The following is a 19,542-nucleotide window of genomic DNA, read 5'->3' as shown; positions in this document are numbered from 1 at the left end:
CCAAACAAGATACGATGATTAGACTTGCCCCAATCCAACAACACGATGATTACAAACTGTCCGCGATGAATATAATGATGAGACACCTAACAACCGGACCGCTGGCGAAGAGCAGACGCATCTACACCGATGTGATGTCGATATATCAATTAAAGCAGAAAAATATGTCATTGCCCAATAGATATCACGGAATATGTTTCTGCCTAGCTGTTGGCGTTCCAATATTTCCTCCCGCTTTTGTCGGCAGCTTCCTGGTGCTGCTTGTCAGTGATCACACCACCTGGTGAGCCAATTACTTGGCTCGTCATTAAGCGTGATTAATGAGCACAAATGTGAGTTCCGTATATTTTTTCTCTCAATATTTTATGCATCAAATGCATAATCATCCATTTTATGCATCAAATATATCAGTTTATGTTCCTAAGACCCAAGAATTGGTCCGTGTTGCTGGATTATTGATTAGCAGGTTAGGTTAGGTTAGGTTAGGTTAGGTTAGGTTAGGTTAGGTTAGGTTAGGTGAGGTTAGGTTAGGTTAGGTGAGGTTAGGTGAGGTGAGGTTAGGTTAGGTTAGGTGAGGTGAGGTTAGGTTAGGTTAGGTTAGGTTAGGTTAGGTTAGGTTAGGTTAGGTGAGGTGAGGTGAGGTGAGGTGAGGTGAGGTGAGGTTAGGTTAGGTTAGGTGAGGTGAGGTTAGGTTAGGTTAGGTTAGCTGCTTCACTACTTTTATATAATTAGAATGTCAGTGTGTCTGTTTCTTTTCGTATTGGAGACTAGATGCTTTGGGGGGGATAGACTCGCTAAGTTTTTCACAATAGCTGCTGTTGGGTACATGCGCTATATAGACCGCTCCGGGGTTGCCATTATTGAAACGATTACCACGTGATATTCTGCCAAAGCGACCCCCTCCTCCTTCCTTTCCTTAGATAAATCTTGCTTTAGTATTCTGGCATAACTCATAATTCTTACCTCATTAATAGCTTGAATAAAGTTTGATGGTATGTTTTTCCCGTTAGACTTTCTTCAGTTTCAGCCGAAGTTTCCCCCCCGCAAGTACAACTAGGTGAATACACACACAGACACACACACACAACACACACACACACAACACACACACACACACACACACACACACACACACACACACACACACACACACACACACACACACACACACACACACACACACAACAAACAAGACAAAGCAGCATCGCTTAAAGCTAGGAATAACAGCATGATGATTGATGAAGATTAAGCCACCCAAAAGGTAGCACGGGTATGAATAGCCCGTACGTGGTGGCCCTTTTGAGCCATTACCAGTATCAATAGATACTGGAGATCTGTGGAGGTGCGACTGCACCCTGCGTGACGGGAGATGTCTCCCGGACCAAGTGACAACAGCATGATGGGTCATGGGTGGAATTTAGAGACACAAATGAGTGACAGCGACGCCAGACAGAACCTTTTCAGCGTCAGAGCTGTCAGTAAGTGGAACAGGTTAGGCGCAGAAGTTGTTGAAGCAAATTCGACTCAAAGATTTAAATATAAATATGATAACAGCGTGATAAATGAGTCTCTGCATTCACATAGGAACGTTTGGAAGGTGGGGTCTAGGAGCTTAACTCGACCCTGCAACCACATCTAGGTGAGTACACTTAGGTGAGTACACACACACAAACGATGCACGGGTGCTCTCTCTCTCTCTCTCTCTCTCTCTCTCTCTCTCTCTCTCTCTCTCTCTCTCTCTCTCTCTCTCTCTCTCTCTCTCTCTGTCTGTCTGTCTCTCTCTCTCTCTCTCTCTCTCTCTCTCTCTCTCTCTCTCTCTCTCTCTCTCTCTCTCTCTCTCTCTCTCTCTGTCTGTCTGTCTCTCTCTCTCTCTCTCTCTCTCTCTCTCTCTCTCTCTCTCTCTCTCTCTCTCTCTCTCTCTCTCTCTCTCTCTCTCTCTGTCTGTCTGTCTGTCTCTCTCTCTCTCTCTCTCTCTCTCTCTCTCTCTCTCTCTCTCTCTCTCTCTCTCTCTCTCTCTCTCTCTCTCTCTGTCTGTCTGTCTGTCTCTCTCTGTCTGTCTCTCTCTCTCTCTCTCTCTCTCTCTCTCTCTCTCTCTCTCTCTCTCTCTCTCTCTCTCTCTCTCTCTCTCTCTCTCTCTCTCTCTGTCTCTCTCTCTCTCTCTCTCTCTCTCTCTCTCTCTCTCTCTCTCTCTCTCTCTCTGTCTGTCTGTCTGTCTGTCTGTCTGTCTGTCTGTCTCTCTCTCTCTCTCTCTCTCTCTCTCTCTCTCTCTCTCTCTCTCTCTCTCTGTCTGTCTGTCTCTCTCTCTCTCTCTCTCTCTCTCTCTCTCTCTCTCTCTCTCTCTCTCTCTCTCTCTCTCTCTCTCTGTCTGTCTGTCTGTCTGTCTGTCTCTCTCTCTCTCTCTCTCTCTCTCTCTCTCTCTCTCTCTCTCTCTCTCTCTCTCTCTCTCTCTCTCTCTCTCTCTCTCTCTCTCTCAGAACATGAAATAATGTGAAAACCTGAGGCAGAAGAAAGTCTATAGGAAGAACCCTGTCATAAAAATGTCTCGGGCTTTTAACGGGGTAATTGTTAATATTGGATTTCTTTTCTACCTAATGATTTATGGTATAGTAAGAGCAAATTAATAAATTGTGCCAGAATGCTATAGCAAGAGTCATCATGGAAGTTGCTTTCACACCATGACAGAGCCCAATTGGCTCAGGAATCTGTACATCAGTTGATTGACGGTTGAGAGGCGGGACCAAAGAGCCAGAGCTCAACCCCCGCAAACACAACTAGGTGAGTGCAACTAGGTGAGTACGTGGTATTGTTAATTTCAGTTATGCCAACCTCGACCCACCCATGTTTGGCACGTACCCATCAGTAATTACTATGAAAAAGTGAGTTAAGGTAGCCCAGAGTACTTAGCTTCATTCTCGAACAAGCAGACATACATATATTCTAATACTATTATACTATTACATATACATACGTATATACTATTATATACTCTATATGAAAATAAATATAAATGAAAATATCTAAAACTAAAAAAAAAAAAAATATCAATATTTAAAATGTAAAATTCACAAAAAAAACATTAAAAACGAAATGTAAAAAAAAATAAACCTCAGAGAAGAGGGAGATTAGTAGGTAGAGACTTGAGCCGAGACTGACTATACCTGATCAACCAGGCTGTGACTCATACGTCAGGCTGCGAGCAGCCGCGTCTAACGGCCTGGTTGATCAGTCCAGCAACCAGGAGGCCTGGTCGATGACCGGGCCGCGGGGACACTAAGCCCCGGAAGCACCTCAAGGTAACCTCAAGGTAACCTCAAGGTAACCTCAAGGAGACTCTAAGTTATTCAAGTTATATCTCATTTTAACGGTGTAAGAAATTATATGAGAGAACTATCAAGCAAGAAAGAGTCAATGTTGTTGTTGTTAAAGATTTAGCTACTCAGGACGAAGTGTCCATGTAGCACGGGCTATGGTGATCCCCGTAACACCCAGTCACCCAAGACACCCGTAACACCCAAAGAGTCAAGCCATTGCGACTATATATATATAGCACTGGGAAAGGGGGGGGGTCAGGATAAGGATTTAGGATGGGACGGGGAAAAGGAATGGTGGACCAACCACTTATGGACGGTCGGGGAATTGAACGCCGACTTGCATGAAGCGAGACCGTCGCTCTACCGTCTATTCCAAGTGGTTGGATCCCAAAATACTGTGATATAGTCGACGATAACTGGAAGTTAGTACAGTGAGAGTGACTCAAGGCTTTACGGTGAGTCGCATAGATATTCGGATGAACTTAGAATGTGAAGGTCATTGAACAACACAGTGCAGTTAAGAGCGGGTTAAACTCTACATTTTAAGGACCATATTTACTAAACAATTAATAAAAGTATATTAAATTACAGGCATTTATCCCCTAAAAATCACAGAATCCCTCTCACATATAGGATAATCACACACAAAATCTTGTAATTCTGTTATGGGTAAGTATATGCACTAGGAAAATGAAACAATTTCTGAACATTTCCATGTTTCAACACATCATGAAGGCATACAGACAGATTGATGAAGATTAAGCCACCCCAAAAGGTGGCACGGGCATGAATAGCCCGTAAAGGACAGACAGAGACGTTTGGGATTATATATCCCACTACACCTGAGTAGATAAAGATCCATTAACACAATATCGATTAATAGAGATAACATGAAGGTGGGATATTGTATGATTGTGCACAAAGTAGTAGTATTAGTACTGTACTTCATGTATAATTGTATAAATACGGTCTATAATTTGTATTAATTACATAAATTATATATAATAAATTGTTAAAATTCAAATTAATTTAATTTTCATGCTCCTCATCAAAGGTTTTGTGAGGTATAATTTTTTTAAATTAATATTGAAATAATAGAGAACGTGCTATTCATTGAGTGTGGCACAGCGATATTAATTAGGTAAACATATTATATTGCTCGCTCTAATGGGTCATTCTAATGGCCCACTCTAATGGGTCATTCTAATACCTCACTCTAATGGGTCATTCTAATACCTCACTCTAATGGGTCATTCTAAAGGCTCACTCTAATGGGTCATTCTAATACCTCACTCTAATGGGTCATTCTAAAGGCTCACTCTAATGGGTCATTCTAATACCTCACTCTAATGGGTCATTCTAATACCTCACTCTATAAGGTCATTCTAAAGGCTCACTCTAATGGGTCATTCTAATATGATACCTGACGTTGCCTGCAAATCTTGACTAATGAGTCCATAGTTGACATTTTTAACACTGTTGCCATGTGGATCGCTGGACCCAAGACTTGTGTGGTGTTATATAATATAATATTATATAATCCAAGCGAAGGATTCCCCTTGGCACTAGCAGAAACATACGCAGCATGCAGTAAGTAACTCCATCCTCCCCGGGGTTTGCCTTATGTATAGCAGAGACTAGTTCGTGTTCAGTAAAAAGCATGACACAGTCATCCTCTTGATGAAACATGAACCTGGCTCTATCATTTATTATTTAATTCATTCTGTGTGGGTAGAGGAAGACTGTCAAAGCTGGAAGTTGTGACCCAAGCATCAACAAGCTCATTTGTTCTGTGAAATGGATTAGGGTGCGAGATCTTTGCATCATTTTTCACTTTGATCTTGTTGATATCCTTCCATGCCCGACTTAGTGGCGTGTGAGAATTGAGACCACTGACAAAAGTTTCATAGTGTGTCTGCCTCAGCTCCACCGTACGTTCCCTGGCCTCAGTCAGAGCCGTTTGAAAGAGCCCACTCAAAAAAAAAGAAAAGCTGATCAGAATTACATTTCACCTTTGTAAATGCACATTAATGACACTATGTAAAAGACACATCGAACACTTTATGTAGGGCATACGTAAATCTCTGTATATCTATGTATTTACGTATGTAGGTTAGCTTAGCATTTTAAAATCACCGAATCACCTTCTGTGGTTGATTGTTCATTTCAGCAGTGCGGGTCCTTCTATAAGCTAGTCCAATTCTTCTGGCAGTGCGTTTTAGTGCGTGTAATTTGGAATTATTATAAAAGGTATTAGTGCTATGACCAGTGTAATTTGGTTTACGTGGGCTGGACGGGACGATGGATCAAGTGATTCTATAAACTGTTCGATAGTACAGTTTATAGAATCTCATCGACTTGAGAATGGTCCAGGACGGACCGAAATGTCGTCGTCCTTTCACCATCTAGTGTGTGGTCTGGTCAACATACTTCAGCCACGTTATTGTGACTCATCGCCTGCATCTGTTGGATAGTACCTGTGAGCTCATTGTTAAAATCTTCAACTGATGAAGGCTCAGATGAACTGTACCATTCTGACACACAGAAATCACAAATGCGTGATGCATCAAATGAACAAAAGAATTTGAATGAATTTGTGTGTAATGAAGTAAGGGCGAAGAGGGAGAACGGCCTATTGATACAGCTCGGGTGCATGGGGGAAGTTGTGTAAAACCCTGGTTTGTGTCTCGGAGAGGCTGCAGGATCCAGTAAGTTCAGTAGAACTTCAGTTTCAACTCTTTTTGACCCTGTCGTAGCTCAGTCGATTAAGGCAGCGTCTGGAATGCTCCCGGACGCAGGTTCGAATCCTCGTCACGGCCCTTGTGGATTTGTTCATTTGTACCAATCTGACACATGAGCAACAAGATTGTCTCGTTGATCGATGGGCACAGCCAGCCCCTTCCGCTTGAACACTCCACCAGGGAGGATAGAGCTGCCAATGCTTACAGTGGCTAATATGGCCAGATGATCAGACGCCATATCTGGCACTATTGACGAGGCGCACACGGTGTGGGAGACGTTGACACCGAGACATAGATTAAGAATACCTCCGTAGATATTCGTCGGTTCAAGGTCACCCACAATCTGTGCATCATCGTGACTACCTAATAGTGACACCAGTTGGTTGCCGTTACGATTACTGAACTGCGAATTACCAATATTCCTATGCCTAGCGTTATAATCACCTATAATGATGCTAGGCTCAGTCTGAATACAGATAGGAAGGTCAGTATAATTAAACTTATCACTAGAAGCATACAGGTTAAAGATATTGAGAGCAGAGTTCCCCACGTAGATTCTCACACCATGATACTGAAGCCCTTCGGTTGACTTGGCTGGGAGTGACTAGTGAGGAAGGGACGTCTTAACATACAAAATACAAGAGTGACTGGATATAAGGTTATAGACAACAAATGAGGGTAATTTAGGGTATGGAGACCTGATGGGAACTCTGCACTCCTGAAGGCAGACGACATCAATGACCTCGATCGTCACTTTGTGGTGGAGATCAGGAAGTCTTTTCCTGAGTGATGCTATGTTCCAACTGAGGATCTGAAGCACCGTTGTATCGGGGGGAGTTAGTGGAGGGATCCATAGTTGATATCTAATGTATTAGTCCACAAGAGCATATATGTGTTTGGATTATCTAGTGTCCTCATGCTTTGATTGGTATCACTCCTGGTATCCCCTCTTAAGTTCTGTGATATAGCTAACTGCTGAAAGGCAATACAGCTGATGCAATGCACTGATGTCCCGTTTTCAGTTTGTGGGTGCTTTGGTTGGTTAGGTTAGGGCACTAACCTAACCTGCAGTTATCAAGCAAGGTGTTGATGAAAATAGTCTTTGTAACATTACTATTAACAAGAGAAATATAATGAAAACACAATTGAGAGGATTCGTTGTCAACTCACAATCCGGAACTCCGAGGTTGATTTCTGAGCGGGTCAGACATGGTTGGGCACGTTTCCTTTCATCTTATACACCTGTTCACCTAGCAGTAGATAGGTACCCTTGGGGTACCTATTTAATAGGCGATCAGGAACTCATTGGGCCACTTATGAGCATATTTAATAAGTGGATTTAAAGTGGTCTTGTGTTTACTACTTGGAGGCGAAGGGAAAGGGGAACTATGAGGATAAAGCGCCAAGCCATTACGACTATATAGCACTTGGAAGACGGGGCAAGATAAGGATATGGGATGGGACGGGAGGATGGGAAGGAATAGTGCCCAGCCACTTGGACGGTCGGGGATTGAACGCCGACCTGCAGCTGACATTAATGGTAAATGAGATATATGTCTTGAGCACAGCTAGAGGTCTGTGACACAGCTCTGCTCAAGAAGCTGCTCAGGAGGGTCCAGGTTCGCACCAGCTGAAGGTAATATACTAAACTGTTTCAGTCCAAATGAAGAACACAGTTGATCACTTACTACGGGCTCGCCATAGCCTGTGCTACTTGGAACTTTTTGTTCCGGGTAGCGAATCTTTAACAACAACAGTTGATGACAGATTGAGTATGTGAAGTCAAGAGTCAATGGATGTCACCAGCGGTGCGTCTTTGTACTACCTTCTGTGCTTTACACAATTGACATCACATCGTAATTGACATCATAATTGACATCATAATTGACATGATAACTGACATCACCGACCATGATGCTGGAAGGACCAGTAGTACAGCTTCTGTAAGATTTTGAGTCAAGCCGTAAGCTCGTTAGCCGTATCCTTCAGCTTGTTCCACTGTCAAGATGATTGATGTATCATCAACACTTACCCAGCTGAGTGACGTGGTTATTCCAACATTCCTTTTTTGGTTGGAATTTTTTTTTTATCTGGTGTTCTCATTGACTGTTGTTGGCGGCGGTGGGCATCCTGTGATGATATACCCGTGAAAGGACCACTACCCCGAGGGGAGCCGGTCGGCCGAGCGGACAGCACGCTGGACTTGTGATCCTGTGGTCCTGGGTTCGACCCCAGGCGCCGGCGAGAAACAACGGGCAGAGTTTCTTTCACCCTATGCCCCTGTTACCTAGCAGTAAAATAGGTACCTGGGTGTTAGTCAGCTGTCACGGGCTGCTTCCTGGAGGGTGGAGGCATGGTCGAGGACCGGGCCGCGGGGACACTAAAAGCCCCGAAATCATCTCAAGATAACCTCAAGATAACGTCGAGGACTGGGCCGCGGGGACGCTAAGCCCCGAAATCATCTCAAGATAACCTCAAGATAACCACCTCTCAGCAGGGTAGCATAATTACCATACGATCTTCCTCTACTCCTCATCTCTGACATATAAAAAAAATAATAATTGAGAGAAAGTTTCACAGTGAGGACGAGGTTGGTGGTGAGGCGGGGCGCTCTATACCTGTAGAGGCAGCTGAGGCACTCACCTAGGTGTGGTTGAGGGGGTGGAGCTCTGGCTCTTGGGTCCCGCCTCTCAACTGTCAATCAACTGATGTACAGGTTCCTGAGCCTACTGGGCTTTGTTGCTGCTTCTCGGGCACTGCTGCCCCCCCCCCCCCCCGCACCACATTACAGTGTCTGCTCATTCCACCACCACCATCACTACCACCACTATCACCAACCACCACCAACCACCACTCTGATGTAGCACATTTTAAGCCAGTTTTTCTACCAGCTCAACCTTCCCTGCTGTTAGGGGAATTTCCTGCTCCGTGAGCGTCACGCCGTGAGTCTGCACCTCTGCTCCATAGTCTGCTGGCCCGTGTCTGCTGGTCATATATACCACGAGCCAGCGTCTGCTGGACATATATACCACAAGCCAGTGTCTGCTGGCCTGTGTCTGCTGGACATATATACCACAGGCCAGTGTCTGCTGGCCTGTGTCTGCTGGACATATATACCACAGGGCAGTGTCTGCTGGCCTGTGTATGCTGGACATATATACCACAGGCCAGTGTCTGCTGGCCTGTGTATGCTGGACATATATACCACAGGGCAGTGTCTGTACTGTACTCATGTAGTGGGTAAATGTACTCATGTGGTGGGTAAATGTACTCATGTGGTGGGTAAATGTACTCATGTGGTGGGTAAATGTACTCATGTAGTGGATAAATGTACTCATGTAGTGGGTAAATGTACTCATGTAGTGGGTAAATGTACTCATGTGGTGGGTAAATGTACTCATGTGGTGGGTAAATGTACTCATGTGGTGGGTAAATGTACTCATGTAGTGGATAAATGTACTCATGTAGTGGGTAAATGTACTCATGTAGTGGGTAAATGTACTCATGTGGTGGGTAAATGTACTCATGTGGTGGGTAAATGTACTCATGTAGTGGGTAAATGTACTCATGTGGTGGGTAAATGTACTCATGTGGTGGGTAAATGTACTCATGTAGTGGGTAAATGTACTCATGTGGTGGGTAAATGTACTCATGTGGTGGGTAAATGTACTCATGTAGTGGATAAATGTACTCATGTAGTGGATAAATGTACTCATGTAGTGGGTAAATGTACTCATGTAGTGGGTAAATGTACTCATGTAGTGGATAAATGTACTCATGTGGTGGGTAAATGTACTCATGTGGTGGGTAAATGTACTCATGTAGTGGGTAAATGTACTCATGTGGTGGATAAATGTACTCATGTAGTGGATAAATGTACTCATGTGGTGGGTAAATGTACTCATGTAGTGGGTAAATGTACTCATGTAGTGGGTAAATGTACTCATGTGGTGGATAAATGTACTCATGTAGTGGATAAATGTACTCATGTAGTGGATAAATGTACTCATGTAGTGGGTAAATGTACTCATGTAGTGGGTAAATGTACTCATGTAGTGGGTAAATGTACTCATGTAGTGGGTAAATGTACTCATGTGGTGGGTAAATGTACTCATGTAGTGGGTAAATGTACTCATGTGGTGGGTAAAACAAAAAAAATAGACACCCTCAAATTGTTCAATTAAGGTTGGATCAAAGCTCTCGGTCCCCGGCTTGTGTTCTAATTGCTTTAATGGTCAAGGTATTGAGAAAGTCTTACTGATGTCACGTGACTGATTTACTTTATTCATACCTGGATTTAGAGAGAGATTCGAACCCATGACAGCCCGGAGCCCGGGGATACATCACCTGTACACCACCACCAGCTGTGACATCACCACGAGCGAGGGGTCTCTGATGTAACGTGACCTGTGATAAATGGTAATGGGAGGAGACCCGGGAGTCGCCGGGTCCCGCTCGGTGTTGTGTGTGTGTGTGTGTGTGTGTGTTTGTGTGTGTGTGTGTGTGTGTGTGTGTGTGTGTGTGTGTGTGTGTGTGTGTGTGTGTGTGTGTGTGTGTGTGTTTGTGTGTGTGTGTGTGTGTGTGTGTGTGTGTGTGTGTACTCACCTAGTTGTACTCACCTAGTTGTGTTTGCGGGGGTTGAGCTCTGGCTCTTTGGTCCCGCCTCTCAACCGTCAATCAACAGGTGTACAGATTCCTGAGCCTATTGGGCTCTATCATATCTACACTTGAAACTGTGTATGGAGTCAGCCTCCACCACATCACTTCCTAATGCATTCCATTAGTCAACCACTCTGACACTAAAAAAGTTCTTTCTAATATCTCTGTGGCTCATTTGGGCACTCAGTTTCCACCTGTGTCCCCTAGTACGTGTGCCCCTTGTGTTAAATAGACTGTCTTTATCTACCCTATCAATCCCCTTCAGAATCTTGAATGTGGTGATCATGTCCCCCCTAACTCTTCTGTCTTCCAGCGAAGTGAGGTTTAATTCCCGTAGTCTCTCCTCGTAGCTCATACCTCTCAGCTCGGGTACTAGTCTGGTGGCAAACCTTTGAACCTTTTCCAGTTTAGTCTTATCCTTGACTAGATATGGACTCCATGCTGGGGCTGCATACTCCAGGATTGGCCTGACATATGTGGTATACAAAGTTCTGAATGATTCTTTACACAAGTTTCTGAATGCCGTTCGTATGTTGGCCAGCCTGGCATATGCCGCTGATGTTATCCGCTTGATATGTGCTGCAGGAGACAGGTCTGGCGTGATATCAACCCCCAAGTCTTTTTCCTTCTCTGACTCCTGAAGAATTTCCTCTCCCAGATGATACCTTGTATCTGGCCTCCTGCTCCCTACACCTATCTTCATTACATTACATTTGGTTGGGTTAAACTCTAACAACCATTTGTTCGACCATTCCTTCAGCTTGTCTAGGTCTTCTTGAAGCCTCAAACAGTCCTCTTCTGTTTTAATCCTTCTCATAATTTTAGCATCGTCCGCAAACATTGAGAGAAATGAATCGATACCCTCCGGGAGATCATTTACATATATCAGAAACAAGATAGGACCGAGTACAGAGCCCTGTGGGACTCCACTGGTGACTTCACGCCAATCGGAGGTCTCACCCCTCACCGTAACTCTCTGCTTCCTATTGCTTAGATACTCCCTTATCCACTGGAGCACCTTACCAGCTACACCTGCCTGTCTCTCCAGCTTATGTACCAGCCTCTTATGCGGTACTGTGTGTGTGTGTGTGTGTGTGTGTGTGTGTGTGTGTGTGTGTGTGTGTGTGTGTGTGTGTGTGTGTGTGTGTGTGTGTGTGTGTGTTCCTGCAACTAACAACTCTGTTTTATGAGGACACATACTCAGCAAGGTGTCACCACACACACACACACACATACACACACACAATTCTTCAGGAGTCAGAGAAGGAAAAAGACTTGGGGGTTGATATCACGCCAGACCTGTCTCCTGCAGCACATATCAAGCGGATAACATCAGCGGCATATGCCAGGCTGGCCAACATACGAACGGCATTCAGAAACTTGTGTAAAGAATCATTCAGAACTTTGTATACCACATATGTCAGGCCAATCCTGGAGTATGCAGCCCCAGCATGGAGTCCATATCTAGTCAAGGATAAGACTAAACTGGAAAAGGTTCAAAGGTTTGCCACCAGACTAGTACCCGAGCTGAGTGGTATAAGCTACGAGGAGAGACTACGGGAATTAAACCTCACTTCGCTGGAAGACAGAAGAGTTAGGGGGGACATGATCACCACATTCAAGATTCTGAAGGGAATTGATAGGGTAGATAAAGACAGTCTATTTAACACAAGGGGAACACGCACAAGGGGACACAGGTGGAAACTGAGTGCCCAAATGAGCCACAGAGATATTAGAAAGAACTTTTTTAGTGTCAGAGTGGTTGACAAATGGAATGCATTAGGGGGTGATGTGGTGGAGGCAGACTCCATACACAGCTTCAAGTGTAGATATGACAGAGCCCGATAGGCTCAGGAATCTGTACACCTGTTGATTGACGGTTGAGAGGCGGGACCAAAGAGCCAGAGCTCAACCCCCGCAAACACAACTAGGTGAGTACAACTAGGTGAGTACACACCACACACACACACACACACATTCGCCAACCACTCACCTGGAAGCCCGGCCGAACACAGCTGCCTCGATTAACCGAACCAGCTACTTTCCACCAAACGTCCGGATAACCGAACATCCGGATAATCGAATGAAAGGTCGCAAGATCTAGAATTATAGTTTTCCAAACGCACGTCCTCGTAACCGAACACACGAAGATACACACCACGATATCAACATGAGATAACGAAGGAGGGAGTGAATCCTAGGATAACAGAGAGGAGAGTGATGACGGTCTTTAACGCTCTCGCTATCACTCCACAACGATAAAGAGCTGTACGAAGAGCCTCTTAGGTAAGTGTAGGAGAAGTGTTGAACAGACCACACACTAGAAGGTGAAGGGACGACGACGTTTCGGTCCGTCCTGGACCATTCTCAAGTCGAAAAGGAGAAGTGTTTTAGTGCTAGGTGTGTGTAGTGATTGACAGGTGTGTTGTCAATCAGTACACACCTACACACCTGTTGTTGCAGGTGTGTAAGGTAATAAGAAAAAGTTGGGGGGGGCAAGATAAATTGCCTCGTCTGGAAACTTGATATTATTAATTAATTATATATTCACAGAGGGATCGCATGTTGCAAAGTCTATATAGACCTTCTGTAAGTATATGCAATGATGAATACTGTAGAGCCCTGCGGGTCTGATGAATGTAGCAGCTCTATATACTTCCTGGTTGCACGTTGCACAGCTCTTTAGGTCCTCTAGAGGTGATCTTGAGGTGATTTCGGGGCTTTTTAGTGTCCTCGCGGCCCGGTCCTCGACCAGGCCTCCACCCCCAGGAAGCAGCCCGTGACAGCTGACTAACACCCAGGTACCTATTTTACTGCTAGGTAACAGGGGCATAGGGTGAAAGAAACTCTGCCCATTGTTTCTCGCCGGCGCCTGGGATCGAACCCAGGACCACAGGATCACAAGTCCAGCGTGCTGTCCGCTCGGCCGACCGGCAACCCGGTAGAGGGTTGCTCTTACGCCGTTCCTTGGCAGTACTAACTAATACCTTCCTCTAAGTGTACTCAAGTTATTCAAGATTCGCTACTTGGAAGAACAAGTTCCAAGTAGCACGGGCTATGGTGAGCCCGTAGTGGACTTTAAATTTATATGTAAATTCACCCTTCAAGATGAATGAGCCGGTCGGCCGAGCGGACAGCACGCTGGACTTGTGATCCTGTGGTCCCTGGTTCGATCCCAGGCGCCGGCGAGACACAATGGACAGAGTTTCTTTCACCCTATGCCTCTGTTACCTAGCAGTAAAATAGGTACCTGGGTGTTAGTCAGCTGTCACGGGCTGCTTCCTGGGGGGTGGAGGCCTGGTCGAGGACCGGGCCGCGGGGACACTAAAGCCCCGAAATCATCTCAAATCAAATCATCTCAAGATAACCCTACTCAATACGACATGAGTAGTTTCGACGGTGATATCATCAACATATTTAGATAGCACAACAACCTGAGGAGAAAATACGCCGAGGTTCTTGACACGTTAACGAGCCATAGGGATATGTGAACCGTTATTTGATAAGGCGGGGCCCAAGAGCTTTACAATCAAGACGGTGGTCATCCCCTGATTGGCTGATTTTGCTCACTTTCCAATTAACTCTTATCATTTTTTGTATGATTGGCTGTTATTGGTAAAGTTCTAGTTGGGTGATTGTGGTTCAATTCTGTTTGGTTGATTGTAACTTAAGTTCTCAATGGTTGGAATTTTGTTGTGGTTGTGATGGGCGGCCGGATGCCACCTCCCTCCGCCAGCCTGACAGTCTGAAGGAACAAATTGTTGTTTATATCACATTACTGGACAATCATCTGTAAGATGGAGACCCCTGGAGCCCAACATCCGCTTCCCGGTCCGCTGTCTTGGCCGGTATGTGTGTGTGTGTTCCGTGGCCGGATACGGTGGCTCAACTGTCTTGGCCGGTATGTGTGTGTGTTCCGTGGCCGGATACGGTGGCTCAACTGTCTTGGCCGGTATGTGTGTGTGTTCCGTGGCCGGATACGGTGGCTCAACTGTCTTGGCCGGTATGTGTGTGTGTTCCGTGGCCGGATACGGTGGCTCAACTGTCTTGGCCGGTATGTGTGTGTGTTCCGTGGCCGGATATGGTGGCTCAGCCGTCTTGGCCGGTATATGTGTGTGTTCCGTGGCCGGATACGTAAGTGGTATCTCCTCATACCTACTCCTCAATGTACTCCTTGACCGGGAACCGAACTGGGGGTCTCACTTAACCATCTTACCAACACGACGAACCAAGATGTTCGCGCTGCTCTGCAAGACTAAATCAAATATTTCATTCACTTCGGAAGTGTTTGTGTGTGTGTGTGTGTGTGTGTGTGTGTGTGTGTGTGTGTGTGTGTGTGTGTGTGTGTGTGTCTATCACAGCCTTAACTACCCCTCATTTGCTATACTCAAATTGTCTGTGGCCTTCCTCCCATAATTGCTTCCTGAGGGAAGTTGAGATGACCAATGAGCATAACTGTTATAAGTTATAACATTATGTTATAAGAGCATAACCAATGAGATAACTGTTCATCCAACAGTAGTTGTGGACCTGGTTGTAAAAACGACCGGCGGATCGTGTTCAAGGGAAATCTCGTAGAATAATGTATATATATATATATATATATATATATATATATATATATATATATATATATATATATATATATATATATATATATATACATGGCTCAGTCATACTCTACATATACCTGACCCCAACATAAGCAATATATATACATGACAACAACCCAGACGGAACACACAGGACTGCACACAGTTCCTCTAACCTTCAAGGTGTTGCGTCTTGCATCTTAAGGTGGTGATCCTTGCGTCATGCGCTAAGGTGTCCTTGCGTCACGCGCTAAGGTGTTCTTGCGTCACGCCCTAAGGTGTTCTTGCGTCACGCGCTAAGGTGTTCTTGCGTCACGCGCTAAGGTGATCCTTGCGTCACTCGCTAAGGTGATCCTTGCGTCACTCGCTAAGGTGTTCTTACGTTACTCGCTAAGGTGTTCTTGCGTCACACACTAGAGGGTCCTTGCGTCACGTACTAAGGTGTCCTTGCGTCACGCGCTAAGGTGATCCTTGCGTCACGCGCTAAGATGTTCTTGCGTCACGCACTAAAGTATCCTTGCGTCAAGCACTAAAGTATCCTTGCGTTACGCACTAAAGTATTCTTGCGTCACGCACTAAAGTATCCTTGCGTCACGCGCTAAAGTATCCTTGCGTCACGCACTAAAGTATCCTTGCGTCACGCACTAAAGTATCCTTGCGTCACGCACTAAAGTATCCTTGCGTCACGCACTAAAGTATCCTTGCGTCACGCACTAAAGTATCCTCGCGTCACGCACTAAAGTATCCTCGCGTCACGCACTAAAGTATCCTCGCGTCACGCACTAAAGTATCCTTGCGTCACGCACTAAAGTATCCTTGCGTCACGCACTAAAGTATCCTCGCGTCACGCACTAAAGTATCCTTGCGTCACGCACTAAAGTATCCTCGCGTCACGCACTAAAGTATCCTCGCGTCACGCACTAAAGTATCCTTGCGTCACGCACTAAAGTATCCTTGCGTCACGCACTAAAGTATCCTTGCGTCACGCACTAAAGTATCCTTGCGTCAAGACAATATTCATGTGAGTTATTGCAGAAATTAAATTATAAATTAAATTAAATAATATTTAATATTAATTAAATTAATATTTATTAATAATAAATTAATATAAATTAATATAAATATAATAAATTAATATAAATTTAATATTAATTAAATTAATTAATGAAATTAAATAATATTTACCTCAAGGCAATTCCTATCATTTTCAAATTAAAAAATCCCATCATATTTAATTAATTAATAATTATATAATTTTAATTATATAATTGGGGACTAATTATGTAAGTTCATATAATGGGTCTTGTTACTTACAGGAAGTAAGTTACTAAACACTAACTTACAATTTAGTATTGATAGTTAGATTGGACCTGTATGTACTTGTAAATTAAACTTGTAAATACCTGTAAATGCCTGTAAATACCTGTAAATACCTGTAAAATTACATTTACCTGTAATTCATCGCAATTTAAGTGGAATGTTTTAGCTTCTATCATGTTTGTGGGTATGGAATTGTTTGTTTGTTTGTTTGTTGAGAGGCAAGAAAGACTTTGCCTGGTTGATTCTATTCTCATTGATTTGTGTAAATGGACAATAACCTAAATTTAAATTTTGAAATATTTGGAAAATCGCTTTCGATTCTATCTTTTTGATGCATTCCCCTCAGCCGCGCTGCTCTCTCTCATACACAACATACCCACACAGGCGGGACCAAAGAGCCAGAGCTCAACCCCCGCAAACACAACTTGGTGAGTACAACTAGATGAGTATATATACATACACCTCCAGACACACTCAGTGTATTATCTCCTCGCAGTATTACCGGGAAAATAGATTTCCAGTAACATACACTGCATACGAAATGATATAGTGAAGAGAAGAGGCATATATAATGTAGAGAAGGGGGGGAGGGGTGTATATATGATGAAGAAAGGGTTCATATATGCAGGTAGTTCTTCTCAGGTTCACTAGACAGGTGTAGTGGGGGCTCCCTATATCTGTCCCTCTGGCAGGCAGTCAGGTATATATATTGTGTGATTTGATTTGATAAACGCTGGATTCAAGTCTCTTTATCTCGTCCGACTACTGCTCCGCGTTGCTGTAAATTGTCGCTAATTATCGCTCAATGTTTTAACTGTCTTAAACAGCCTGGCAACTAACGACGTACGACCCCCCTCCTTCCCCCCAAGACGCTTCTTTGACGTCGTTACGACGCTCTGGCTAAGTTGATAAAAGGAATTAACTACCCCTCCATGTTGGGTCGTATCTCACAGCATCTCTGTCTTTGCATGTGATCATCTCAGACTTGGGGTGAAGATGCTTGTCTTCTTAGATCCCGTCTCCGAATGTGTTTACCACAAGAAACCTTGTTGTACTTGTTGCAATTATTTTGCCTTTCCCAGAAGTGTGGCGGACCCCTCGACGGCCAGCTATTTCCGCCTCTACCCTCAGTGTTCTTCCCCTTTTTTTGGTGTCTTATGACTTAAGCTTGAGGGTAAATATATATATATATATATATATATATATATATATATATATATATATATATATATATATATATATATATATATATATATATATATATATATATATTCCTGTGGCTCATTTGCGTTTGTAGATTCCATCTGTAGCGTCTCGTTCTGCTGTTACTTCTGATATATATATATTTCTTATATCTAGGTTGTTTATGGCTATTTTTTTAGGATCTTAGATGTCGCAATCATGTCTTCTCTTTCTCGTTTTTTTATATCAAAGTGTTAAGCTCTAGTAGAGGTTTTAGAGCTCTCCTGTTGCAGTCTTAGAGCGCCCCCCTGCAGCAGCTATAGAGTAACACTAGAGTAGTCCTTGGACAGCCTGAACCTCTTATAGAACAGCCTGAACCTCTCATAGAACAGTCTGAACCTCTCATAGAACAGCCTGAACCTCTCATAGAACAGTCTGAACCTCTCATTGAACAGTCTGAACCTCTTATAGAACAGCCTGAACCTCTCATAGAACAGTCTGAACCTCTCATAGAACAGCCTGAACCTCTCATAGAACAGTCTGAACCTCTCATTGAACAGTCTGAACCTCTCATAGAACAGCCTGAACCTCTCATAGAACAGTCTGAACCTCTCATAGAACAGTCTGAAGCTCTCATAGAACAGTCTGAACCTCTCATAGAACAGCCTGAACCTCTCATAGAACAGCCTGAACCTCTCATTGAACAGTCTGAACCTCTCATAGAACAGCCTGAACCTCTCATTGAACAGCCTGAACCTCTCATAGAACAGTCTGAACCTCTCATAGAACAGCCTGAACCTCTCATAGAACAGTCTGAACCTCTCATTGAACAGTCTGAACCTCTCATAGAACAGCCTGAACCTCTCATAGAACAGTCTGAACCTCTCATAGAACAGTCTGAACCTCTCATAGAACAGTCTGAACCTCTCATAGAACAGCCTGAACCTCTCATAGAACAGTCTGAACCTCTCATAGAACAGTCTGAACCTCTCATAGAACAGCCTGAACCTCTCATAGAACAGCCTGAACCTCTCATAGAACAACCTTACATCATGACAGTGTTCTCAAAGTCCCAGAGCTGAGAGTATTATCTTATCTTGAGATGATTTCGGGGCTTAGCGTCCCCGCGGCCCGGTCCTCGACCAGGGGCCTCCGTTTTGTTACACACCCCACCCAGGAAGCAGCCCGGTAGCACCTGTCTAACTCCCAGGTAGACATTTACTGCTAGGTGAACAGGGGCATCAGGGCGAAAAAAACTCTGCCCATTTTTGGTTCCGCCTCCACCAGGGGAAAGTCACTCCATAGTAAAGTCACCGCCTTATTGAACCTGATCTTAACAAAGTCACCACCTTATTGAACCTGATCTTAACAAAGTCACCGCCTTATTGAACCTGATCTTAACAAAGTCACCACCTTATTGAACCTGATCTTAACAAAGTCACCACCTTATTGAACCTGATCTTAACAAAGTCACCACCTTATTGAACCTGATCTTAGCAAAGTCACCGCCTTATTGAACCTGATTTTAACAAAGTCACCACCTTATTGAACCTGATCTTAACAAAGTCACCACCTTATTGAACCTGATCTTAGCAAAGTCACCACCTTATTGAACCTGATCTTAACAAAGTCACCACCTTATTGAACCTGATCTTAACAAAGTCACCACCTTATTGAACCTGATCTTAGCAAAGTCACCGCCTTATTGAACCTGATCTTAACAAAGTCACCTCCTTA

At 44.1% G+C, this 19,542-nt stretch overlaps 2 protein-coding genes across 5 annotated transcripts in view; both read left to right on the top strand.

Moving 5' to 3' along the window:
• LOC138349741 (solute carrier organic anion transporter family member 74D-like) overlaps nt 1–19,542 on the top strand; it is a 507,981-nt gene that overhangs the window by 221,398 nt on the left and 267,041 nt on the right. The gene's annotated exons all lie outside the window — the stretch shown is intronic.
• On the top strand, nt 1,370–18,887 carry LOC138373690 (golgin subfamily A member 6-like protein 22). The gene is made up of 3 exons (XM_069340042.1): nt 1,370–1,478; nt 16,620–16,622; nt 18,172–18,887. The coding sequence occupies exons 1-3, from the start codon at nt 1,370–1,372 to the stop codon at nt 18,885–18,887; spliced, it is 828 nt and encodes a 275-aa protein (XP_069196143.1).

This window comes from Procambarus clarkii, chromosome 43 (genome assembly GCF_040958095.1).
Source record: "Procambarus clarkii isolate CNS0578487 chromosome 43, FALCON_Pclarkii_2.0, whole genome shotgun sequence".
Taxonomy (NCBI): domain Eukaryota; kingdom Metazoa; phylum Arthropoda; class Malacostraca; order Decapoda; family Cambaridae; genus Procambarus; species Procambarus clarkii.
This window is presented reverse-complemented; position numbering and strand designations above follow the sequence as displayed.